At 42.0% G+C, this 22,301-nt stretch overlaps 1 protein-coding gene across 1 annotated transcript; it reads right to left on the bottom strand.

Moving 5' to 3' along the window:
* Positions 1–345: 345 nt before the first annotated feature.
* LOC110500129 (store-operated calcium entry regulator STIMATE) lies at positions 346–19,675 on the bottom strand. Its single transcript, XM_021577307.3, has 8 exons — positions 19,043–19,675; positions 17,613–17,661; positions 17,308–17,403; positions 16,864–16,985; positions 15,703–15,815; positions 15,147–15,230; positions 14,623–14,754; positions 346–1,900 (listed from the first exon to the last, which is right to left on the bottom strand). The coding sequence occupies exons 1-8, from the start codon at positions 19,230–19,232 to the stop codon at positions 1,784–1,786; spliced, it is 903 nt and encodes a 300-aa protein (XP_021432982.1). The 5' UTR covers positions 19,233–19,675; the 3' UTR covers positions 346–1,783.
* Between the last annotated feature and the right edge of the window lie 2,626 nt (positions 19,676–22,301).

The following is a 22,301-nucleotide window of genomic DNA, read 5'->3' on the forward strand; positions in this document are numbered from 1 at the left end:
AGCTCAAGTGGCGACACTCTGCTTAGGATCACACCGGACACCCCCCTAACTAACTCTCTCCTCTACCAGTCCCTGTGCCAATGACTATTTCCCCCTCTAACCACCCCTCTCACCCCTCCTGTCATCAGTTTGGGGTCAAAGGCCTGTTGCCCCCCCCCCACACCACACAGGTGTACTACTCTGCGTCCCGCTCAGGTGTCTGTCATCGAGCTCAGCAGCCACCGGGCTGACCCGAGCCACCAAAGGTATTCAACACTGGTGGTTTTTTTATTATACAATTTTACTTGAATTTAAATTATAATACAAACAATAGTGACAACAGTTAAGACAAAAGACAAAGACATGTTTCTTGTTGTATCATAAATGAATCATGAATATATTATAGCAAACATGGCACTTTCAAGTGGATATCCATTAAACATTCAGTCACAATTCAAAATTCTGTTTCCACAAAACACATACATGATGGATTGGAGTAACGCTAAATAAAATATATGTTATAGACAGAGCATGAGTCATTTTCTTTTTTACAGTGAATAATTAGCATACATGTAGTGTCGCAGGTCCTCACAGTAGCTGTTCTACACATTTGAGGTCACGTGAAATGACAGTCTCAACAATCAGAATCTTTCACATCACTAAGACATGAAATGGTTCCAGGAACATCATTCAATCATTACAAAAAATGGCAGTACTGTATTTTCATGTTAGAGTTAACAGCTCAATGATTGAGAAATGTGGTCTATAAGAATGAACATTAAAATGGTAACCTGAACACTATTTTGGTATCTCAGGTAATCTCTGAATAGACTCTGATCATTTCGGTCATACCACTTCGAAATCTCCCATTACATGTCATTACCACAGGTTTAACTCCAAGTAATATGAATACAGTCAAATATGTAAAATAGACAAAATAAATAAGAAAATACATTAGAATGTTCAAAATCACTCCATATCACTAAGCTCTTTAGTTCATAGTAGAAACATTGCAAATATTTGTATAAGTCCAAATCAATCCCAAATGGACATCCGTGAGGAATATAAAATGATCTGGTCCATTTTCCACATAGAATACCATTTTCCGCCTTGTTAAACATCTTCTGGAGACAGTGTGAAGAACTGTTCCAGACCAGACCACTACAGTCCAACTCAGAGATAAAACATTTCCAACGTTAAGGTCCAACTCCTCCAGCTGAGTTACAATAGTCAAACAACTGATCTGAGTGGCCGTGATAGGTGAAATCAATGATTGAAACTATCCAGCCCTTCCACCTGTTAGTGGCGAAGGAGGAAAGGAGACAAGGACACTAGTAGTGGATTCTACTAAATACTACAGGTATTTAATTACAGACTATTAGACGCTGTATGTCAAGGTTTGAACCAAGCAGTAATCTGTATGATGTCAAAGAGCTCTTTGGAGATCAACAAACACCCTTTTCACAAAATCCCCCTGAGAGAGAGAGGACAGATTTACTCTTTCATCACCACTGTCGTGTTCCCTCAAGCTCCCACTGTGCTCTCTAATTATCTCCATTAAGAGACACTTTATAGCCACACCGAGCTTGTTGTTTCGGTAAACAGGGACTGCAAGGGCGAAGGACTTTTTTTTCTCTCTTCTTCATCAAGCATAGTTCATATAACATTCAACATCCTCATAACAGCCAAGTCATCAAAGACATCATTGGGATGTGTACAAAGAAAAAAAAGCAAATCTGTGTGTTCTGGAAGGAGCGTACGGGTCAGCGTATGTGTCAGGGTCTTGTAGAGAAGGATACCAGAGCTACACCTCCACCCAGCTAGGTATTATGCCCACTACTGGGAGGCTAGAGCGGGACCCTCCTCGCACCATTGTTGAACTATCCTCCTCCTCAGTGTCTGTTTCGACTGTCAACAGGACCTGGATGAGGGAGAAACACGTCAGAGAATAGATACACAAACACGTGAGCAGCTGTCGGCCAAGATGAGGTGATGTGTCCAGGTCTGGTGTGCTGTTATTCCCACTCCAAGACTATAAAATCCCACTTTATTCCCTGTCTGGAATATTGTCCAGACCAGTGCTCCACCACATATAATCCCAACAGAGCGGAATTCCAATTTCATACAGTTTCTGGAAAGGCCTTTATGGCATAATAATTCCACAAACAGAAAGTATTGAGACCCCTTGACTTTTTCCACATTTTGTTACATTACAGCCATATTCTAAAATGGATTCAATTATTTTTTTTCAAATCAATCTACACACAATACCCCTTAATGACAAAGCGAAAACAGGTTTAAACATTTTTGCACATTTATTACAAATAAAACAAATATCTTATTTACATACGTATTCATAAGTATTGCTATGAAACTCGAAATTGATCTCAAGTGCATCCTGTTTCCATTTATCATCCTTGAGATGTTTCTACAACTTGAGTGGAGTCAACTTGTGGTAAATTCAATTGATTGAACGTGATTTGGAAAGGCACACACCTCTCTATGTAAGGTCCCACAGTTGACGGTGCCTATCAGAGCAAAAACCAAGCCATGAGGTCAAAGGAATTGTCCGTAGAGCTCCGAGACAGGATCCTGTCGAGGCACAGATCTGGGGAAGGATACCAAAAATGTCTGCAGCATTGAAGGCCAAACTGAGCAATCGGGGAGAAGGGCCTTGGTCAGGGATGTCACCAAGAACCAGACGGTAACTCTGACAGAGCTCCATAGTTCCTCTGTGGAACATCTCTGCAGCACTCCACCAATCAGGCCTTTATGGTAGTGGCCAGATGGAAACCACTCTTCAGTAAAAGGCACGATGGCCCACTTGGAAATTCCAAAAGGCACCTAAAGGACTCTCAGACCATGAGAAACCAGATTCTCTGGTCGGCTGAAACCAAGATTGAACTCTTTTGGTTTGAATGCCAAGCGTTACATCTGGAGGAAACCTGGCGAAGCATGGTGGTGGCAGCATCTTGCTGTGGGGATGTTTTTCAGTGGCAGGGACTGGGAGACTAGTCAGGATCGAGAGAAAGATGTATGGAGCAAAGTACAGAGAGATCCTTGGTGAAAACCTGCTCCAGAGCACTCAGGACCTCAGGAATGAGGCAAAGGTTCACCTTCTAACAGGACAACAACCCTAAGCACACAGCCAAGACAAGACAGGAGTGGCTTCGGAACAAGTGAATGTCCTTGAGTGGCCCAGCCAGAGACCGGACTTGAACCTGATTGAACATCTCAGGAGAGATCTGATCATAGCTGTGCAGCGACCCTCCCAATCCAACCTGACATAGTTTGAGAGGGTCTGCAGAGAAAATGGGAGAAACTCCCCAAATAAAGGTGGGCCAAGCTTGTAGCGTCATACCCAAGAAGACTCGAGGCTGTAATCACTGCCAAAAGGTGCTTCAACAAAGTACTGAGTAAAGGTTCTGCATACTTACAGTGCCTTGCGAAAGTATTCGGCCCCCTTGAACTTTGCGACCTTTTGCCACATTTCAGGCTTCAAACATAAAGATATAAAACTGTATTTTTTTGTGAAGAATCAACAACAAGTGGGACACAATCATGAAGTGGAACGACATTTATTGGATATTTCAAACTTTTTTAACAAATCAAAAACTGAAAAATTGGGCGTGCAAAATTATTCAGCCCCCTTAAGTTAATACTTTGTAGCGCCACCTTTTGCTGCGATTACAGCTGTAAGTCGCTTGGGGTATGTCTCTATCAGTTTTGCACATCGAGAGACTGAAATTTTTTCCCATTCCTCCTTGCAAAACAGCTCGAGCTCAGTGAGGTTGGATGGAGAGCATTTGTGAACAGCAGTTTTCAGTTCTTTCCACAGATTCTCGATTGGATTCAGGTCTGGACTTTGACTTGGCCATTCTAACACCTGGATATGTTTATTTTTGAACCATTCCATTGTAGATTTTGCTTTATGTTTTGGATCATTGTCTTGTTGGAAGACAAATCTCCGTCCCAGTCTCAGGTCTTTTGCAGACTCCATCAGGTTTTCTTCCAGAATGGTCCTGTATTTGGCTCCATCAATCTTCCCATCAATTTTAACCATCTTCCCTGTCCCTGCTGAAGAAAAGCAGGCCCAAACCAAATGTCGTTCCACTTCATGATTGTGTCCCACTTGTTGTTGATTCTTCACAAAAAAATACAGTTTATATCTTTATGTTTGAAGCCTGAAATGTGGCAAAAGGTCGCAAAGTTCAAGGGGGCCGAATACTTTCGCAAGGCACTGTATGTCATTATGGGGTATGGTGTGTAGATTAGGGTTGCACATTTTGGGGAATATTCAGAGGTGGAATCTTTCCATGGGAATATATGAGAATTAATGGAAATATATGCAAATTAATATTAATACCATTTAAGTGTAGATGTTTTTTGCATTGGATATACAGTGGCAAGAAAAAATATGTGAACCCTTCGGAAATACCTGAATTTTTGCATAAATTGGTCATAAAATTGTATCTGAACTTCATCTAGGTCACAACAATAGACAAAACACAGTCTGCTTAAACTAATAACACACAAACAATTATACATTTGTCTTTATTGAACATACCGTGTAAACATTCACAGTGCAGGGTGAAAAAAGTATGTGAACCCTTGGATTTAATAACTGGTTGACCCTCCTTTTGCAACAATAACCTCAACCAAACATTTTCTGTAGTTGGGGATCAGACCTGCACAACGGTCAGGAGGAATTTTGGACCATTCCTCTTTACAAAACTGATTCAGTTCAGCAATATTCTTGGGATGTCTGGTGTGAATTGCTCTCGACGTCATGCCACAGCATCTCAAAATCGGGTTGAGGTCAGGACTCTGACTGGGCCACTCTTCTGTTGAAGCAATTCTCTGTTGTTGATTTACTTCTGTGTTTTGGGTCGTTGTTCTGTTGCATCACCCAACTTCGGAAGAGCTTCAATTGGCGGACAGATAGTCTAACATTATGCTGCAAAATGTCTTGATGAACCTGGGAATTCATTTTTCCGTTGATGATAGCAAGCAGTCCAGGCCCTGAGGCAGCAAAGCAGCCCCAAACCATGATGCTCCCTCAACCATAGTTTACAGTTGTGATGAGGTTTTGATGTTGGTGTGCTGTGCCTTTTGCTCTCCACACATAGTGTTGTGTGTTCCTTCCTTCCAAACAACTCAACTGTAGTTTCATCTGTCCACAGAATATTTTGCGAACATCCAGGTGTACCTTTGCCAACTTCAGACGTGCAGCAATGTTTTTTTTGGACAGCAGTGGCTTCTTCCGTGGTGTCTTCCCATGAACACCATTCTTGTTTAGTGTTTTACGCATCGTAAACTCGTCAACAGAGATGTTAGCATGTTACAGAGATTTCTGTAAGTCTTTAGCTGACACTCTAGGATTCTTCCTCATTGAGCATTCTGCGCTGTGCTTTTGCAGTCATCTTTGCAGGATGGCAACTTCTAGGGATGGTAGCAACAGTGCTGAACTTTCTCCATTTATAGAAAATGTGTCTTACTGTGGACTGATGAACATCAAGGCATTTAGAGATACTTTTGCAACCCTTTCCAGCTTTATGCAAGTCAACAATTCTTAATCTTTGCCTCCCGGGTGGCGCAGTGGTTAAGGGCGCTGTACTGCAGCGCCAGCTGTGCCATCAGAGTCCCTGGGTCTTCTGAGATCTCTTTTGTTTGAGGCATGGTTCACATCAGGAAATGCTTCTTGTGAATAGCAAACTCAAATGTTGTGAGTGTTTATTAAAGGGCAATGCAGCTCTAACCAACATCTCCAATCTCGTCTCAAGGTTAGCTGACTCCTGAATCAAATTAGCTTTTGGAGAAGTCCTTAGCCTTAGGGGTTCACATACCTTTTCCAACCTACACTGCGAATGTTTAAATTATGCATTCAATATAGGCAAGAAAAATACAATAATTTGTGTATTATTAGTTTAGGCACACTATGTTTGTCTATTGTTGTGACTAAGATGAAGATCCAATTTGATGACCAATTTATGCAGAAATCCAGGTCATTCCAAAGGGTTCACATACTTTTTCTTGCTACTGTATTTACCATATAATTTGTAGACAGAAACAAACATTTTACCTTAACATATGTAGACAATTGCAAATTATTAAATTAAAATGGGATGATTTCACTAAACAACAAAAGAAAGGGAATATTGAATTGCATCCCCCAAAAACATTCTCAACATACATCTGTAAAATGGTAGTCTAGAAACTAAAGCTTTGGTTGTCTTCCTCTCAGGCTTCCGTGTCTTCTCCCTGGACCTCCTCAATGTTCACCTCTTGAACAGACTCTGATGCCTAATCTTCACTGTCACTTTCCAACCTTGTTGAGGATGGCTCGTTGTCAGGCTCAAAAAGCTTCAAATTTTCCCGGATGGCCAACATTTTTTCAACCCTTGTATTGGTCAGCCTGTTACGTGCTTTGGTGTGTGTGTTCCCAAACAAAGACAAGTTGCGCTCTGAGGCGGCTGATGTTGGTGGGATTTGGAGGATTTTTTATTTAACTAGGCAAGTAAGTTAAGAACAAATTCTTATTTACAATGAAGGCCTAGGAACAGTGGGTTAACTGCCTTGTTCAGGGGCAGAACGACAGATTTTTACCTTGTCAGCTCGTGGATTCAACCTAGCAACCTTTCTATTACTGGCCCAACGCTCTAACCACCTGCCGCCCGATGATGGAGGCAACAGGGGAAAGAGCCTCAGATCCACAAAGTCCCTTCCACCAGGTGTCTGATGAGATATGTTGGCACGACTGCCATATCTCCATCCCAAAGCCCTTGCTTGGAAGTGTCCTTCGCCAGACTGCCAAGAAGCTTGCCCTCATCCAGGCCAAGGTGGCGAGACACAGTAGTGATGACATAGCCCTTGTTGATCTCTGCACCAGACAGGATACTCTTGCCAGCATACTTGGGGGTCCAACATGTATGCTGCGGAGTGTATGGGATTCAGGCAGAAGTCTTCACGCTTTGATGCATTTCAGAACTGCAGTTTCCTCTGCTTGGAGCAACAGTGAAGTGGGCAGGGCAGTACGGATTTCTTCCCCTACATCTGCAAGCAGAGTCTGAACATCAGACAGGATGGCATGGTCTCCCTCAATTCGTGCAATGGCTACTGCTATAAGTTTCAGGAGTTTCAGGCTGCTTACCACGCTCTCCCAAAATACATCATCCAGGATGATCCTCTTGATGGGGCGATGTCCATATCGGCAGATTGTGATATGGCCATTTCTTAGAAAGATTCCGTCCCCTTCATGAGACTGTCAAACATGATGACAACACCACCCCAACAGGTGTTGTTGGGCAGCTTCAATGTGGTGCTCTTATTCTTCTCACTTTGCTTGGTGAGGTAGATTGCTACTATAAAACTTGATGACCCTTCACATACCTAACCATTTCCTTAGATCTCTTGTAGATTGTATCCATTGTTTTCAGTTCCATGATGTCCTTGAGGTGCAGATTCAATGCATGAGCAGCACAGCCAATGAGTGTGATGTGACGGTAAGACTTCTCCACTTTAGACCAAGCAGCCTTCATGTTCGCAGCATTGTCTGTCACCAGTGCAAATACCTTCTGTGGTCCAAGGTCATTGATGACTGTGAGTAGATAAAGCATGTCTGGTTGGAGGTGTGCATGCTGGGCAAAGAACATTCAGAAATATCTTCCAATACACATTGCCTGTGAGCATCAGAGGTGAACCAGTTGCATACACAGCTCGAGCAAGACATTCATCAGCATCCCTGACTATGTTCCTCCATTGAGACAAAACAACTTCTGATTCCAGGAGGACCATGAGCTGTTGCTATCGATAAGGTGTCTGGTTAATAATTTTCGCCTTGAATAGAAGTAGAGGGATTTTTGTCAGAGGTTGCTTGTTGTGAGTGCTGAGGGAACTTTATGCACTTGGCCAGATGATTCTCCATCTTTGTTGCATTCTTCCCATATGATTTGGCACAGTATTTGCAAATGTTCACAGCTTTTCCATCTACATTAGCTGCAGTGAAATGTCTCCACACATCAGATAGTGCCCGTGGCATTTTCCTGTAAAAAAAGTGTAGAAAATAAATAAAAATGCTATTCCATGTACAGATAAATAGTTAAGCAGTTAGATTTAACAACCCCTTTGTAAGATAAATGTTTTAAAATGTAACATGTATGGAAACAGGTGAATTAACACTCAGTTAGCAGGCTTAACCAGTTAGAGCTCTAGGGGCGCTATTTCATTTTTGGATAAAAAACGTTCCCGTTTTAAGCGCGATATTTTGTCACGAAAAGATGCTCGACTATGCATATTCTTGACAGGTTTGGAAAGAAAACACTCTGAAGTTTCAGAATCTGCAAAGATTTTGTCTGTAAGTGCCCCAGAACTCATTCTACAGGCGAAACCAAGATGATGCATCACCCAGGAATTAGCAGAATTTCTGAAGCTCTGTTTTCCATTCTCTCCTTATATGGCTGTGATTGCGCAAGGAATGAGCCTACACTTTCTGTCGTTCGCCCAAGGTCTTAGCAGCATTGTGACGTATTTGTAGGCATATCATTGGAAGATTGGCCATAAGAGACTACATTTTCCAGAGGTCCGCCCGGTGTCCTTTGTCTAAATTTGTGCGTAATCTTCAGGTGCGGTCATTTTCTCCTGGGATTCAGGAGAGAAAGCATGTTTCCAAGAACGATGTATCAATGAAGAGATATGTGAAAAACACCTTGAGGATTGATTCTAAACAACGTTTGCCATGTTTTCAGTCGATATTATGGAGTTAATTTGGAAAAAAGTTTGTGTTTTGAGGACTGAATTTATGGATTTTTTTTGGTAGCCAAATGTGATGTATAAAACGGAGCTATTTCTAATACACAAGGAATCTTTTTGGAAAAACTGAGCATCTGCTATCTAACAGAGTATCCTCATTGAAAACATCAGAAGTTCTTCAAAGGTAAATGATTTTATTTGAAGGCTTTTATGTTTTTGTTAATGTTGCGTGCTGGATGCTAACGCTAATGCTAACGCTAAATGCTAACGCGAAATGCTAACTCTAGCTAGCTACTTTTACACAAATGATTGTTTTCCTATGGTTGAGAAGCATATTTTGAAAATCTGAGATGACAGTGTTGTTTACAAAAGGCTAAGCTTGAGAGATGGCATATTTATTTCATTTCATTTGCGATTTTCATAAATAGTTAACGTTGTGTTATGCTAATGAGCTTGCTGATAGATTTACACAATCCTGGATACAGGGGTTTTTTCATAGCTAAACGTGACGCAGAAAACGGAGCGATTTGTCCTAAACAAATAATCTTTCAGGAAAAACTGAACATTTGCTATCTGAGAGTCTCCTCAATGAAAACATCTGAAGTTCTTCAAAGGTAAATGATTTTTTTGAATGCTTTTCTGTTTTTTTGTGTAAATGTTGCCAGCTGAATGCTAATGCTAAATGCTACGTTAGCCATCAATACTGTTACACAAATGATTGTTTTGCAATGGTTGAGAAGCATATTTTGAAAATCTGAGATGACAGTGTTGTTAACAAAAGGCTAAGCTTGAGAGCTAGCATATTTATTTCATTTCATTTGCGATTTTCATGAATAGTTAACGTTGCGTTATGGTAATGAGCTTGAGTCTGTATTCACGAACCCGGATCCGGGATGGGGAGATCAGAAAGGTTAAGCAAGCTGAAACCCACATGGTAGCAAAAACTAACTAGCAGAAATTGTTAACAAGTTACAAATGATTTAAAAACACTCTTTGCTGTAGGCTACTATTTACTAGTTAACAAAAAAAATAATGTATGTCATAAAATATATTCACCCCACCCAGTATTATAATCAAAACTTACCAGAAAGTATGTAGTCCTTGGCTTAGACGGTGTAGTAGTGTGGGCTCAATAGCATCTCATTAGTGTGCAAGATCTTGAGAATCAGCTGTGATGGAAGAATGCACTGTGCATGCAGAGGGTTGCAATTCCATTGAATTGGGAATAGTTTAACCAAAATATGCCACAAGACCTAGAATTTCCTTGTGTATTCCACATAAAAAAAGGTTCATAAGCTAACTTCTTTGATGAATTTGAGCAAAATTCCCAGGCTTAACTTCCCATGGAAAATTTCTGGAAAAATTCCAGAAATTTACCGGAAAGCTTCTGACACTTTGCAACCCTAGCGTAGATTGATGAGGGAAAAAAATAAGTAAATCCATTTTAGAATAAGGCTATAACGTAACAAAATGTGGAAAAAGTCATGGGGTTTGAATATTTTCCGAATGCACTGTATGCGGGATACAGAGACATCTTGGATGAGATGATGGTAGTGTGTGCATGCATGTGTGCGAGTGTGTGTGCACAATGCAGACATCTTGGATGAGATTATAGTAATGGGAGAAGCAGAGGCAGAAAGGGGGCTTGCCCAGCCTTCCTCTCTCCCCAATATGAGGCCAATCCCAAATAAATCTTCATTCAGTTACACTCAAACCAAGAGGCCAGACTATCGATCCTGTGTCTGTGTTTCTCAAACATTTTGTTGTGATAAAAGTAAAACAGCCTACTCTGAACACCATATGGCCACAGCTGACCATGGATGAAATCCTTTCCAAACACTATCCTACAGACCGTGTCGGGAACTGAAATCAAACTCGTTGCACACAGACACACAGCCCAACCAAACTCCAACAGTTCTCCCTAATCAATGCCCTCCTCTCTCCCATGGACATAGAGGGAGAGAACTATCTTCCCCTCCTCTTTTCATGACATCAACGAATGGAAATTAATTCCAAATGTCACTTTTATTCCCGGGATGAAGGGATGATTTGTTGCTGCTTGGCAGAGTACCAGGGACGAGGAGGGAGAGAGAAACACTGCCAGTCTGTCATCATCATTGTGACTCCAGAGGGAGGGTTAGAAAGAGAGAGAGGACAGAGAGAGTGTACAGTAACACATTGAATGCGCTGGAGGAGGGCAATTCTGTCCGATTACCCAACACAGAAGGCTTCTGTCGACAGTCTCACTACTCCAATATACAGTACATGATTTCACAGCCACTCAAATGGAACACTATACACCCACTGGAGACAGTTAACTAATATCATAATGACATCACTATTCACCACCTACTAACTGTTCTCCCACCAAATACAATTCTCACAATGGATCAAATGAAACAATGTGATCACACACTTACGGTAGACTACATCAACAGATTAGGAGCAACTCTACAACACAGAAGACACTTGACTCAACGATGTGACAATGGTCTGGCCGATCTAGCTCCATACATCCATCACTCGTGTCTTACCAAACAAGGAATGCCAATAACATTGCTGTGATAATCAGACTCTTATTTTCCAGAACAACAGGGACAAGCAGGACATGGACTCCATTTCACACGATCCAACTCGGGTAACGGACCCACAGAGAAACAACACCACAAATTGACGGGACAAAACGGAGACAAACAAAAATGGAGTGAAAGGGGGAGAGGAGGTTGAGGGGGGGGGGTTCCCTGACTCAGTCTTTCCTTGACAGTAACTATGTGGGCCAGTTGCCCTTTAGACCGACCCAGAAAGCAGTGTGTGTGTGTGTGTGTGGGGTGGAAGCCCCCATAAAACAGGTGCAGACAGGCTAAATCACTGTGACGGACATCTATCATAACTCACACACACACACTCCGTTTCTTTTCTTTCTCAACAAACACAGACGTCATGAGCCACTGTCCCATGGGGATGTGGAGTGTTGTCATTTTTGGTGGGAAAGTCTCTCTTACACCCATGGGCTTTAATGTTTTATCATCAAACGGCATCCCTTCATGATCCCACAGAGCAGTAGCACTCAGAGATCTGCAGTCCCCTCTTATGGTTAACTGTAGGGCTGGCCCCAATTCTTTGACTGGTCGATTGTTTGGGAGATAGGCTGGCAACCAAGATTATTTAGTCGAACAGTAGCAAATATACACTACATGACCAAAAGTATATGGACACCTGCTAGTCAAACATCTCATTCCAAAATCATGGGCATTAAATGGAGTTGGTCCCTCCTTTGCTGCTATAACAGCCCTCACTCTTCTGGGAAGGCTTTCCGCTAGACGTTGGAACATTGAATGGAAGCAAGTACCCGCAGTAGCCTCAAGAGCATTAGTGAGGTCGGGCACTGATGTTGGGCAATTAGCCCTGGCTCACAGTCAGCGTTCCAAATCATCCCAAAGGTGTTTGATGTAGTTGAGGCCAGGGCTCTGTGCAGGCCAGTCAAGTTCTTCCACACCATTTCTGTATGGACCTCGCTTTGTGCACGGGGGCATTGTCATGCTGAAACAGGAAAGGGCCTTCCCCAAACTGTTGCCACAAAGTTGGAAGCACAGAATCATCTAGAATATTATTGTATGTTGTGTTAAAATTTCCGTTCACTGGAACTAAGGGGCCTAGCCCGAACCATGAAAAACAGCCCCAGACCATTATTCCTCCTCCACCAAACTTTACAGTTGGCACTATGCATTGGGGCAGGTAGCGTTCTCATGACATCCGCCAAACCCAGATTATTTTGTCGCACTGCAAGATGGAGTCCAATGGCGGCGAGCTTTACACCACTCCAGCCGACAGACGCTTGGGCATTGCGCATGGTGATCTTAGGCTTGTGCGCGCCATGTAAACCCATTTCATGAAGCTCCCGACTAACAGTTATGTGCTGACGTTGCTTCCAAAGGCAGTTTGGAACTTGGAATTGAGTGTTGCAACAGAGGAAAGACGATTTTTACACACTACAGCAATCAGGCGGTTCCGTTCTGTGAGTTTTTGTGGCCTACCATCTCGCGGCTGAGCTGTTGTTGCGCCTAGTTTCCACTTCACAATAACAGCACTTAAAGTTGACCAGGGCAGCTCTAGCAGGGTAGAAATGTTACAAACTGACTTGTTGGAAAGGTGGAATCCTATGACGGCGCCACGTTGAAAGTCACTGAACTCTTCACTACGGGTCTATTGAGATTGCATAGCTGTGTGCTCGAACAAGTGTGGCTGAAATAGCCGAATCCACACATATATACATTTTTTTTAAATGAATGGCACACGAGACACCGGTCTTATTCGTGCCCATCCCAGTGAACTAATCCATTGCGGAGGCCGCGGGGTGGCACAGTCTAAGAGGAGGAGTGTGGCTGCACAATGTACGTCTCTCTCCAGAATGGGCTCCCTCCCAATTTGTGTACATTCACTGTTTCATAACTTGCATTTGACTGTTAGTTTCAATCAATTCCCGATTACATACGTATATCACCAGTAGTCCATTTACAGTTGATTCCTATCATTTGTAATCTACCAAAGTTTGTCTGGTTACGGTAATGTCTGAAATATATTATTCCAGACTTTTACTATTGTCATTATTGGAGTGGACACGTTGTTTGCAGAGCGCACAACCTATGCTACACTTGTGAGAAACAAATTTTGGTCATTACATTTTCATTGTGTTTTGTTTGGAGTGCACCTGTCAATGTTGAGTAAAGACGCGCACCTGATTACACATAGAAGTAGGTCTATAGGCTACCTGGTCTGCGTGCAAACGTAGGCATATAAATGTGCCCATTTGGAGATCTGATAGTATTTCTGATTGTGCGTTAAACCAATCACTAATGAGCTGCAGAGCTTCTCAGCGTAATTTTTTTCCCCACCTCAAACAGCAAGCAAACAAATTGTTTTTACATGAATTGAAAATGACAATTCCCCAATGTATTTAAAAGAACATCTTTCCAGCTCTCTCTCTTTCAATAACCACTCAGCGTGAAAGGGAAAAATGTCATGCTCTGACCCAGTGGAAACATCATAAAAATAGGCCAACCTGATTACTTCTTATCCCTTACGCAAATAGCCTACTGCTGTGTCTGTTCCGAGCTCACTAGCATGGCGACTTTGAGGGCCCAAAATATTTTATACAATGTTGCAAGGAGTTTCAGGCCAGACCCAAGTTAAATAGTTTATACAATGTTTCAAGTTCGCTGCAGACAGGCCATGCGTAGCCAATGTGATTTATAGGATATTCATTTTTAAAATCAGGACATTTTCTACCTGCGGGCAGCAATGTTTTTATTTGTTGGCTCTATAGGCTATTTTTACATAGTTGGCAATGGCAAAAAATTGACTTTTTAGGTTTGTATCATTTTCTTTTAGGTGGAATTTTGATTAACCACATGACAATGATTTTGAGGTACGAAGACGTTTTTATAAATGAAAATGTTCCACAAAAAGGTGCATATGAAAACCATAACTGGCACGCAGATCGGTAGAAAAGGTAGGATAAATTGGCATTCCACATGAAAAATGTTGCCGACTCCTTGTGTAGCCTATTACCGGCAACTTTAGGAGAGTAACGGCAGAATCTGCTAAAACCATTAGGAGCGGGAGGAGGAGGGTCGGGACAGGTTAAGGTTTTTTTCTTCTGGTTATCGTGATCTCTGGCCCCCTCTTCAGTCATTTGTGTCTTATTTCATCAAACAGTGATCTTAAAGTATCAGACAAGCTCAATGCATATAGATCTGATTTTATTAAAAACACATATGGTGTTTCTATACATGGAAAAATACACGTTTTAAAATTGGTCGAAAGAACAGAGGGCTTTCGGTCGACCAAGATTTTTTTTTTTTTAGTCGGGGACATCTCTAGTTAACTGACTCTCACCCGTGACTCGTCGCCGGTAACCCACGGTGCCGTGGAGTCGACCTTGGTCGAGGAGTCGCAGGAGTCGACCAGGCTCTTCAGAGTCTTGTACTTCCTCATCATCAGACTGTCCACCACCCAGAACATGATGGACTACAGAGGGTCACACAGAGAACAAACTCAGTCAGTAGAACCGGTGCAGTGGTGGACGCAGAATGATCACTGTAGCCTAGTAAGCCTGCATACTGTATTCTGTAAACTTTATGCAGGTTTTCTATCCAGAAATAGAAGCTTTATGCACTGTCTGGGACACTACATATACCACAGGAGGTTTGTGGTGCCTTAAATTGGGGAGGACGGCTCATAGTAATGGCAGGAATGGAATGAAAAGAACGGTAACGGACTCAAACTCATGGTTTCCATGCGTGTGATACCATTCCAATCACTCCAATCCAGCCATTATTATGAGCCGTCCTCCCCTCAGCAGCGTCCTGTGACATATACACAACATTATGCAGAGCGTTGAGACTGAAGGTGAGACTCACGTTGACAATGAAGGGCACGATGAGCATGACCAACACAAGCTCCACCTGAGGGTTAGGGATGTAGTCCAGCAACACAGACTGCAGCTGGAACATCAGCGCGCAGAGAAACACAGCGTCACAACACACACACTTTCACACACACTTGTACTGAAAAAAGCTAAACGACTCTTCAAGAGAGGAGCAGTGAACATAGCAACAATGACCCTAAAACACAAAGGTGATCCACAGCCTCAAACAAATAATCAACCAAACAAGACCCTAGTCCCAGAGGCCGGATGATATTCATTTGGCTGAAGGTCAATGTTCCCATTCTGTTCAAAGGACAACTCTTTCTCTTTGTTCTCTCCAAAACCTTTCATCCTCCCTTTGTTTTTCAGGCTTGACTTTTTGTTGACTTTAAATTGTCACCAGAGATTTCAAACACAGCACAGAGAAGAAAGAACATGGCTGACACTTCCGCTCTCTCCCTCGAGTGGGTAGTCTCTCAGTTTTCTCAGGATCTGGGTTAGCCCATGTCCCTGGAGCATGTAATTGTGGGTATGGTGGGCCTACTCACATTGGTCCATCCAGGAATGAGCAGGACCAAGCTGACTACACTCTTCTCCAGGACCATGATGAGAAGGTAGACACCACACTGACCGAGCCATGCTGCAGCCTGGGGAGGGTCACCTGGTGAGACAGAACAGACCATTACTTAATGACCACACTGCAACTACATACACTGACCAACGGACTCAGATCGTCACCTGGGGAAGATCAGCCATAGAGAGGATGACGCCAGACTGCCACAGCCACACATTGGCATTCATACACACAGAGACACACAAAAACCCACAAACTCAGTGTTCTGGTCTAAACACGTCCCCACGTGTACTATTTGCGTCTCTCTTTCATCTCAGTGTACACAGACAGGGACATGTCTCTGTCATTAACAAACCCTCTCCAAGCCTGGGAACACCGCAGAAACAGACAGACGAGAGCGACACAAAACAAGAGAGAAAGATAAGTGAGACAGCAGAGAGAAAGGTATGCGAGAAACTGCGAGAAAAAAAAGGCAAAAGACAACGCCTGCCATGATTGCATGTTGTCCAACTCTTTAAGAGGACAGAGTGGGTTTACACAAACAGCTAAATGTCTTACTATTTGTTTAGTTCTCAGGACTAATAGTTATGACAGAGACAGTATTTCTAGCAAGCTTTTGGGGGAAAGGTCAGCACACAGAGGGAGCGTGATACAGATCAGATGGAAACTAAAAGCCCACTAAAATATTTGGCCAGTGGTCAAGGCACAGCTGCATTTACAATCCGTTGGATCATAATAGTCAATGGAAAAACCAGCATGAAACAGAACCATGTGCAGATACAGGAGAAAAATGACCTCGTGGAATACAGTAGATTAACAGACTAACATTTAAAATCTTATTTTGGTTCTGTATTCCGATTCAAATTTATGGACGGAACGAGTGCAGCAATTGGCGAGAACTTAATCCCACACTATTGCCACCATCGCCCTTCGGAGGATGTTTTTCATGCAATATTCTCATGAGCCTACAGCGGCCTCCAGTGGTGAAAGGAAGAAGAGTCAACCTTCATGACATATTCCGAAAATTAACTGGCACAACCCTCTCCAATGACACAGTCAAAGAGCAGTAGAAGTCACTGCTTTGGCCAACCTCCAAACATTTGACAAGACCTAAACAGATGTCTAGGAGACTCACCGTATTCTCCAAAGGTGAGCAGTGTGAACTGCTTGTACTCCACGATCCTGGAGACAACCTTGACCCCCGCCCAGATGACCAGCATGCCTAGCGTGGCATCGAGCAGGAAGTTAATCAGATACCTGTGGAAACCCACCAGGAAGCCGGTCAATTATTTGACATGGGGCAAAAGGTAGCCTAGCGGATAGAGCGTTGGGAAAGTAACCGAAAGGTCAGTGGTTGGAATACCCGAGTCGACAAGGTGAAAAATCTGTCAATGTGTCCTTGAGCAAGGCACTTGCTACACATACTACTATGGTTGACCGTGTAAAACAACACATTTCACTGCACCCATCTGCGGTATGTGACAACAGAACACCTTATTTATTTATCATAATGATTGGTTGAGACTTTAGATTGGCAGGTGGTTTCTGCCAACCTGTCCAATCACAGCTATGGACTCACAGGGAACAGGGGTCCATTTCTGTGAGGTTGGAGAGGAACACATTGGCGAAGTGGATGAAGAGAGCGCCAATGGCCTGCTTGGACGTGTCATAAAACCTGTAGAGATGGGGTGAAATGTAGGATGGGCATCACCATGGTGACTTGTAATAGCCAGATACATAAGAGTCAAACAACAAACATTGACATCTCTGAATCTAATAGAATATATGATCCTCAGCCATGTGATCAACCGACGGTCTCCTGTTCTTTCCTGGGGGTTTGATACAGACTCTGATAAGAAATAGTCATAAAAACACCACTCTCACCAGATCCTCCATGGTCTTCTGACCCCTACGGGCTCATGGAACCTCTTCACTGTAGACAGAGAGAGACGCAGTGAGAGAGAGACAGCCATAGAAGAGTGAAAAACGCTATATTTGTGTGTGTGTGTGTGTGTACATGTCCTCTGTGGGTCCAGGAGAGATGGATAAAGAAAGGCACAGTCAGAACCACATGCTCCCTCAGTCCACCCATCCCCATCAGGACACTGGTAGCTCAGGGCTACGTGTCTAACAGGAACCCACTGTTCCTCTCTCCCCAGCTAACACAAGGTCTGAGTGTGTGACTGTTCACATACCAATCATCATGTTGTGGCTGCAGTTTGACTCATTATCACCCAAAAACTATCTGAAGGTTAGAATGCAAAGCCAGAATTGGTGCCTGGCATAAAATGATAGCAACTGTATCCTAGAACTCTGGCACACAAAAGGTGGGAGGGATGGGAGGAAGTCACCAAAATAGCCAAGAGGAAGAGGACTCTAAACAAAGATGGACGCATCTTGCCAAGCAGAGGAGAGGCATTGAGATGGACAATGTAGCTCTGCAGTGCGTACCAGTGCAGCGCTTGGCTGAGTAGACCCTTGATTTTCAGACTTGGGTACTCTGGCTGGTAAAGTACTTACATGCTGGCTAAATATGGATATTCTTACTAATAAGTAACTGCGAGGAGGTCAAAGCTAATTGATCCTCCACTCACCTTTAGAGTCTGACCCCTTTCTGTCATAAATCACTCTGTTGTAAAGTACATGACTACAAAATGTCATCTCACTGTAGACAGAGATATAGACAGAGCCTCTTATATTCAAAAAGACATTTATATATTCTGTAGGATTCTATGACAACCCTCTCAAAACTGTTTTTTTTTTCACATCATACAGCATAAACGTTCACCCCTGTCTTGAAGAGGCATTTCAATAATAAGAATAATACAAATAAAACGGGTTTATAGATTGTAGACTTATAAACTACTTGTAAAGAATAGTCTAATAGTTATAGGATACATTCGAGATCGTTTACATGTGTGTTGATATGCCACTGATGACGGCTACCAGCGGCGTTGAATATTTTAAACCTGGCACATAAAATGATATGGGAAACATTCTTATAATACACTATTTAAATGGAATTATAATATAATTATATATGCATTATCAGTCTTATAAAGTGCAACAGCAGCCAATCAGATAGAAACGTCAAATAGCATAAACAAACAAACTGCCACGTGCTCATAGATGGAGTGTAGCTCTGCAGTAGATAACAGTGCGGTGCTTGGCTGAGCAGACCCTTGATGTTCCCTTTAGAAGTGATTTTTAAGTATTTTATTTGAAACATGATCTTCTATTTCGAAACAATAAGTTAGCCTATACAATTATAAACTATTGAAACATTGTTACGTTCTCTTCTGAAAGATACTCACCCATCAATGTGCTGAAGGCAACTATGGCCAGCAACCCTTGAATCAAGACTCCGAATCTGTTTGTCAAAGCCCCGTTATCGCATCCCTGAGGATTCGTCTTCGTAATGTCTGACATGTTCGAAATCTCAAAAGCTGCATTATTAAATAGTCTTTTGACCAGAAAAACACCATTGTATCCGTAAATGTCCATGTCGAATACTTTAAAAACACCCGTGTCAGACAAAGGACAGGGGGCACTTCCCCTGTTGTTTGCGAGGAGAAATTCCGTAATATCCTCAAGAAAAACAAAACAACGAATTTGCCATGCTATCACTGCTCAATGTCTCTCTCGTGAAGTTAATACAAAAGTATTTTTCGAACTAAAAAAAGTCCTCGAAAATGTGAAAACTAAAGTTCGGAACAGGGGTAATTGTTCTACTCCATATCAAATGTTTTTGAGAGCGACAACACCGCAAAATGAGTGATTCTGACGTCACCTCCTGCTGTTGAATTCCTTGGATCTCTCTCTGCGAGCTCAGGCGGTCTTTGTTCCTTTTGTTAATGCAGTCACACGCCCCTGTCTCCGCAGTAGGGGGCCATCCAATGTCCCAAGCCCCATTTGAAATACTCTTTATCAGTTACCACGTTCTAATCACATGTAGGCTATAGAGTTTTGGGCTATAATTTAATCTAAATGGACAACCTTTGTAATATGAATTATCTATAATACAGCAGTCAGATGATGTGTCCTACACACGATGAGAGACAACAATAGTGGATTTAACACTTAAGCGTTGAGGTAGTCATTTTGAGTGCAAGTTAATTATATTTAAATATCTCTGCGGTTTTTAAACTAATGCCACCCTACGTCATTTACTTTTCCTACGTAAGTATATTTATCACATGCATTTGTTTTTAGAATTTCGAGATCAGAAACAGAATTTGTGTCATGTCCCGTTTTTAACGGACATGTATTTCTTTCTTCTTCTCATTCACCAGCAGTCAGCCTGCTCAGTTGATGATGGCCCATCTAAACTACACCTAAACTATATTGAACATTATTTCACAAATCTAATAATAGAGTTGGTCTAAATACAAAATTAAATTGGCAATAATCTGATGGGTGACAATATTGTCAATTGTCAAGTTGAATATGAAGAGACATTGCAGTTTAGTTGGAAATTGACACAGAGGCAGGGAAACAGAGCACCAAAAAGTGACTTTTTCAAATCCTCTGAGGCTCATACAGAGTTACATGCAGGTAAGACCCTTTGACGTCTATACACTATCAGAAAGAGCAGATTCTGAGGTTTCCAAAACACTTACCTTTGCCAAATAATAAAAAAAATATAAGAGATTATCTCTATTTCAAAATGTCACCTTCTCCAAGAATAACTGTTCCATGTGCACCACAGATAGCCTACACTAACATAAACCAATGAAAATGCTCTTTCATTTGTTTTATTGGGTAACATATTCTAATGTTACCCAAACCTTCATAAAACACAACCAAATGATTATTTGTGCAATAGTATATGAAATGTATTTATAAGACTGTTATTTTGCAGTCAGAATAACTACTCATTGGCTCAAAGTGGAATCCCCAAAGCCTTTCAAGTGTTAATAAGCAACACGGATTTTGAATGGCCTTTAGTTGGAGATTAAGGGGCTGTGTGCATTAGTGCCTTGTCATGAAGCCACTATTGTCCAGTTATGGAATGATGAGGAAGTTGGCATCTAATTAATTACTGATTAATTACTTATTCAATCAATAGCCATAGCCTGTGGGTTTGCAATAGGCCTATGGTATTTCATTCAATCCAATGGTTTATGATAGGCCTACTCCATGGTCATTGTCAAGGCAGGCTAGATGAATTTGGGAGTTATTGAGATATAGAGACAAACCATCACTTTTCTTCTGACTGGCACACAGACAAAGGGCAGTGGCCCGTGCAATGCATGCGTCGCACGTGGGGGATAATCCGTTCCCCCGCGCACTTGTTAAAACCTCTTCTCTGGCAGATTAAACCGCGCGCTACAAACCAACCATCTGTCACCAGCACCTCACCACCACGTGCACACGCACACTTCCCTCCACTGGGATGGACCCGGAGGCGCGAAGCCGCGGAGAGGCATTCGCTTCACCAGAGGGGTGCGGATGAGGCCGGTGGTGGCTAGGCAACTCAGACTATTCGGTAGGCCTATTTTTTTGTTTGAGTTGCAAGTGGAAGATGATGCTCATTCATTCTAACACTGTTATGGGATGATGACAGCCGAAGGAGGTTGCAGGAATTCCCAAAATCATGATCCAACAAGTAGGTCTATATTGCGCAATTTAGATTTTGCATTATTGTTCCGCAATTTAAAACAAATGATTTACTCACAGTCTGGCCTAAAACCTCCACCATACACTGTTGAAGCTATAGTTTTCAAACAATCATACATAGTTTTAATGTACATTTATTTAGTCAAAAAGAATATCCTCATAAGATATGATACCCAGTTCAAGACAGTTTAAAATGTGTTCTATTTTATACCCTTATCATGTCTGTCTATTCCCATTCAGTTGGCGAGTGGGCCTACACACGCTCTACCACTAGAGGATAGTATTGACTACAGTAATGCTTGAACGCTATAACAATTATTTGATGAAAGGGTTCATCTTCCGAATAGAGTAGCCATGGTAAATATGTGTCAATAAGTGAGAGCAATAAAATGATGACAGTCACTTCAGTACATCAGGCATTTCCAAAAAAATGTAACAGGACAATAGGCCTGCTTCTAATGCAATATCCATTTAATGCAATGCGTTTGTTACATAGTCAGGAAGAAACCCTGGTCATATTATGACTTAAACTTAAAATGTTCATGCCTTGCTGAGTTGCCTTCAATTCGGGACTTTGGACACATGGGCCGAACTGGGACCATATGAAGCCCTTGTACCCCAATTTGCTTCTGGACCACATGAATACAAGGGTTTGGTTGACTGACAGAATGATCATGAGATACTCACTTTTATCAATGCATTGCTTATCAATGAATGTCAATGGTTTTTATCTCATGTATGCTACTCTAAGTGTTTTAATAAAGTGCATAAACGTTTTCAGTTTTCAGTCAAGCGGAAACAGTTTCGACTTTATGCACTAACATTACAAAAACAACACAAACAGAGCTGTTAAAAAACTATACATTTTTGACTTATCTTTTAAATGAATACCATGAAATAAATACTACTTCTGTGCAGTATGTGACACTGAATTCCCTTGTAATCGGTAAGACA

The sequence above is a fragment of the Oncorhynchus mykiss genome, chromosome 21 (genome assembly GCF_057628025.1).
Source record: "Oncorhynchus mykiss isolate SJ-2025 chromosome 21, ASM5762802v1, whole genome shotgun sequence".
Taxonomy (NCBI): Eukaryota; Metazoa; Chordata; class Actinopteri; order Salmoniformes; family Salmonidae; genus Oncorhynchus; species Oncorhynchus mykiss.

Bases quoted from the DNA above. Each gene is read 5' to 3' on its own strand.
- LOC110500129 (XM_021577307.3), bottom strand. From the start codon at position 19,232: ATGGACATTTACGGATACAATGGTGTTTTTCTGGTCAAAAGACTATTT. The intron at 15,816-16,863 runs GTGAGTCTCCTA...CTGTCTCACCAG, and splicing joins GCTCACCTTTGGAGAATACG to GTGACCCTCCCCAGGCTGCA. The intron at 1,901-14,622 runs GTGAGAGTCAGT...TCCCTCATCCAG, and splicing joins TTACCGGCGACGAGTCACGG to GTCCTGTTGACAGTCGAAAC.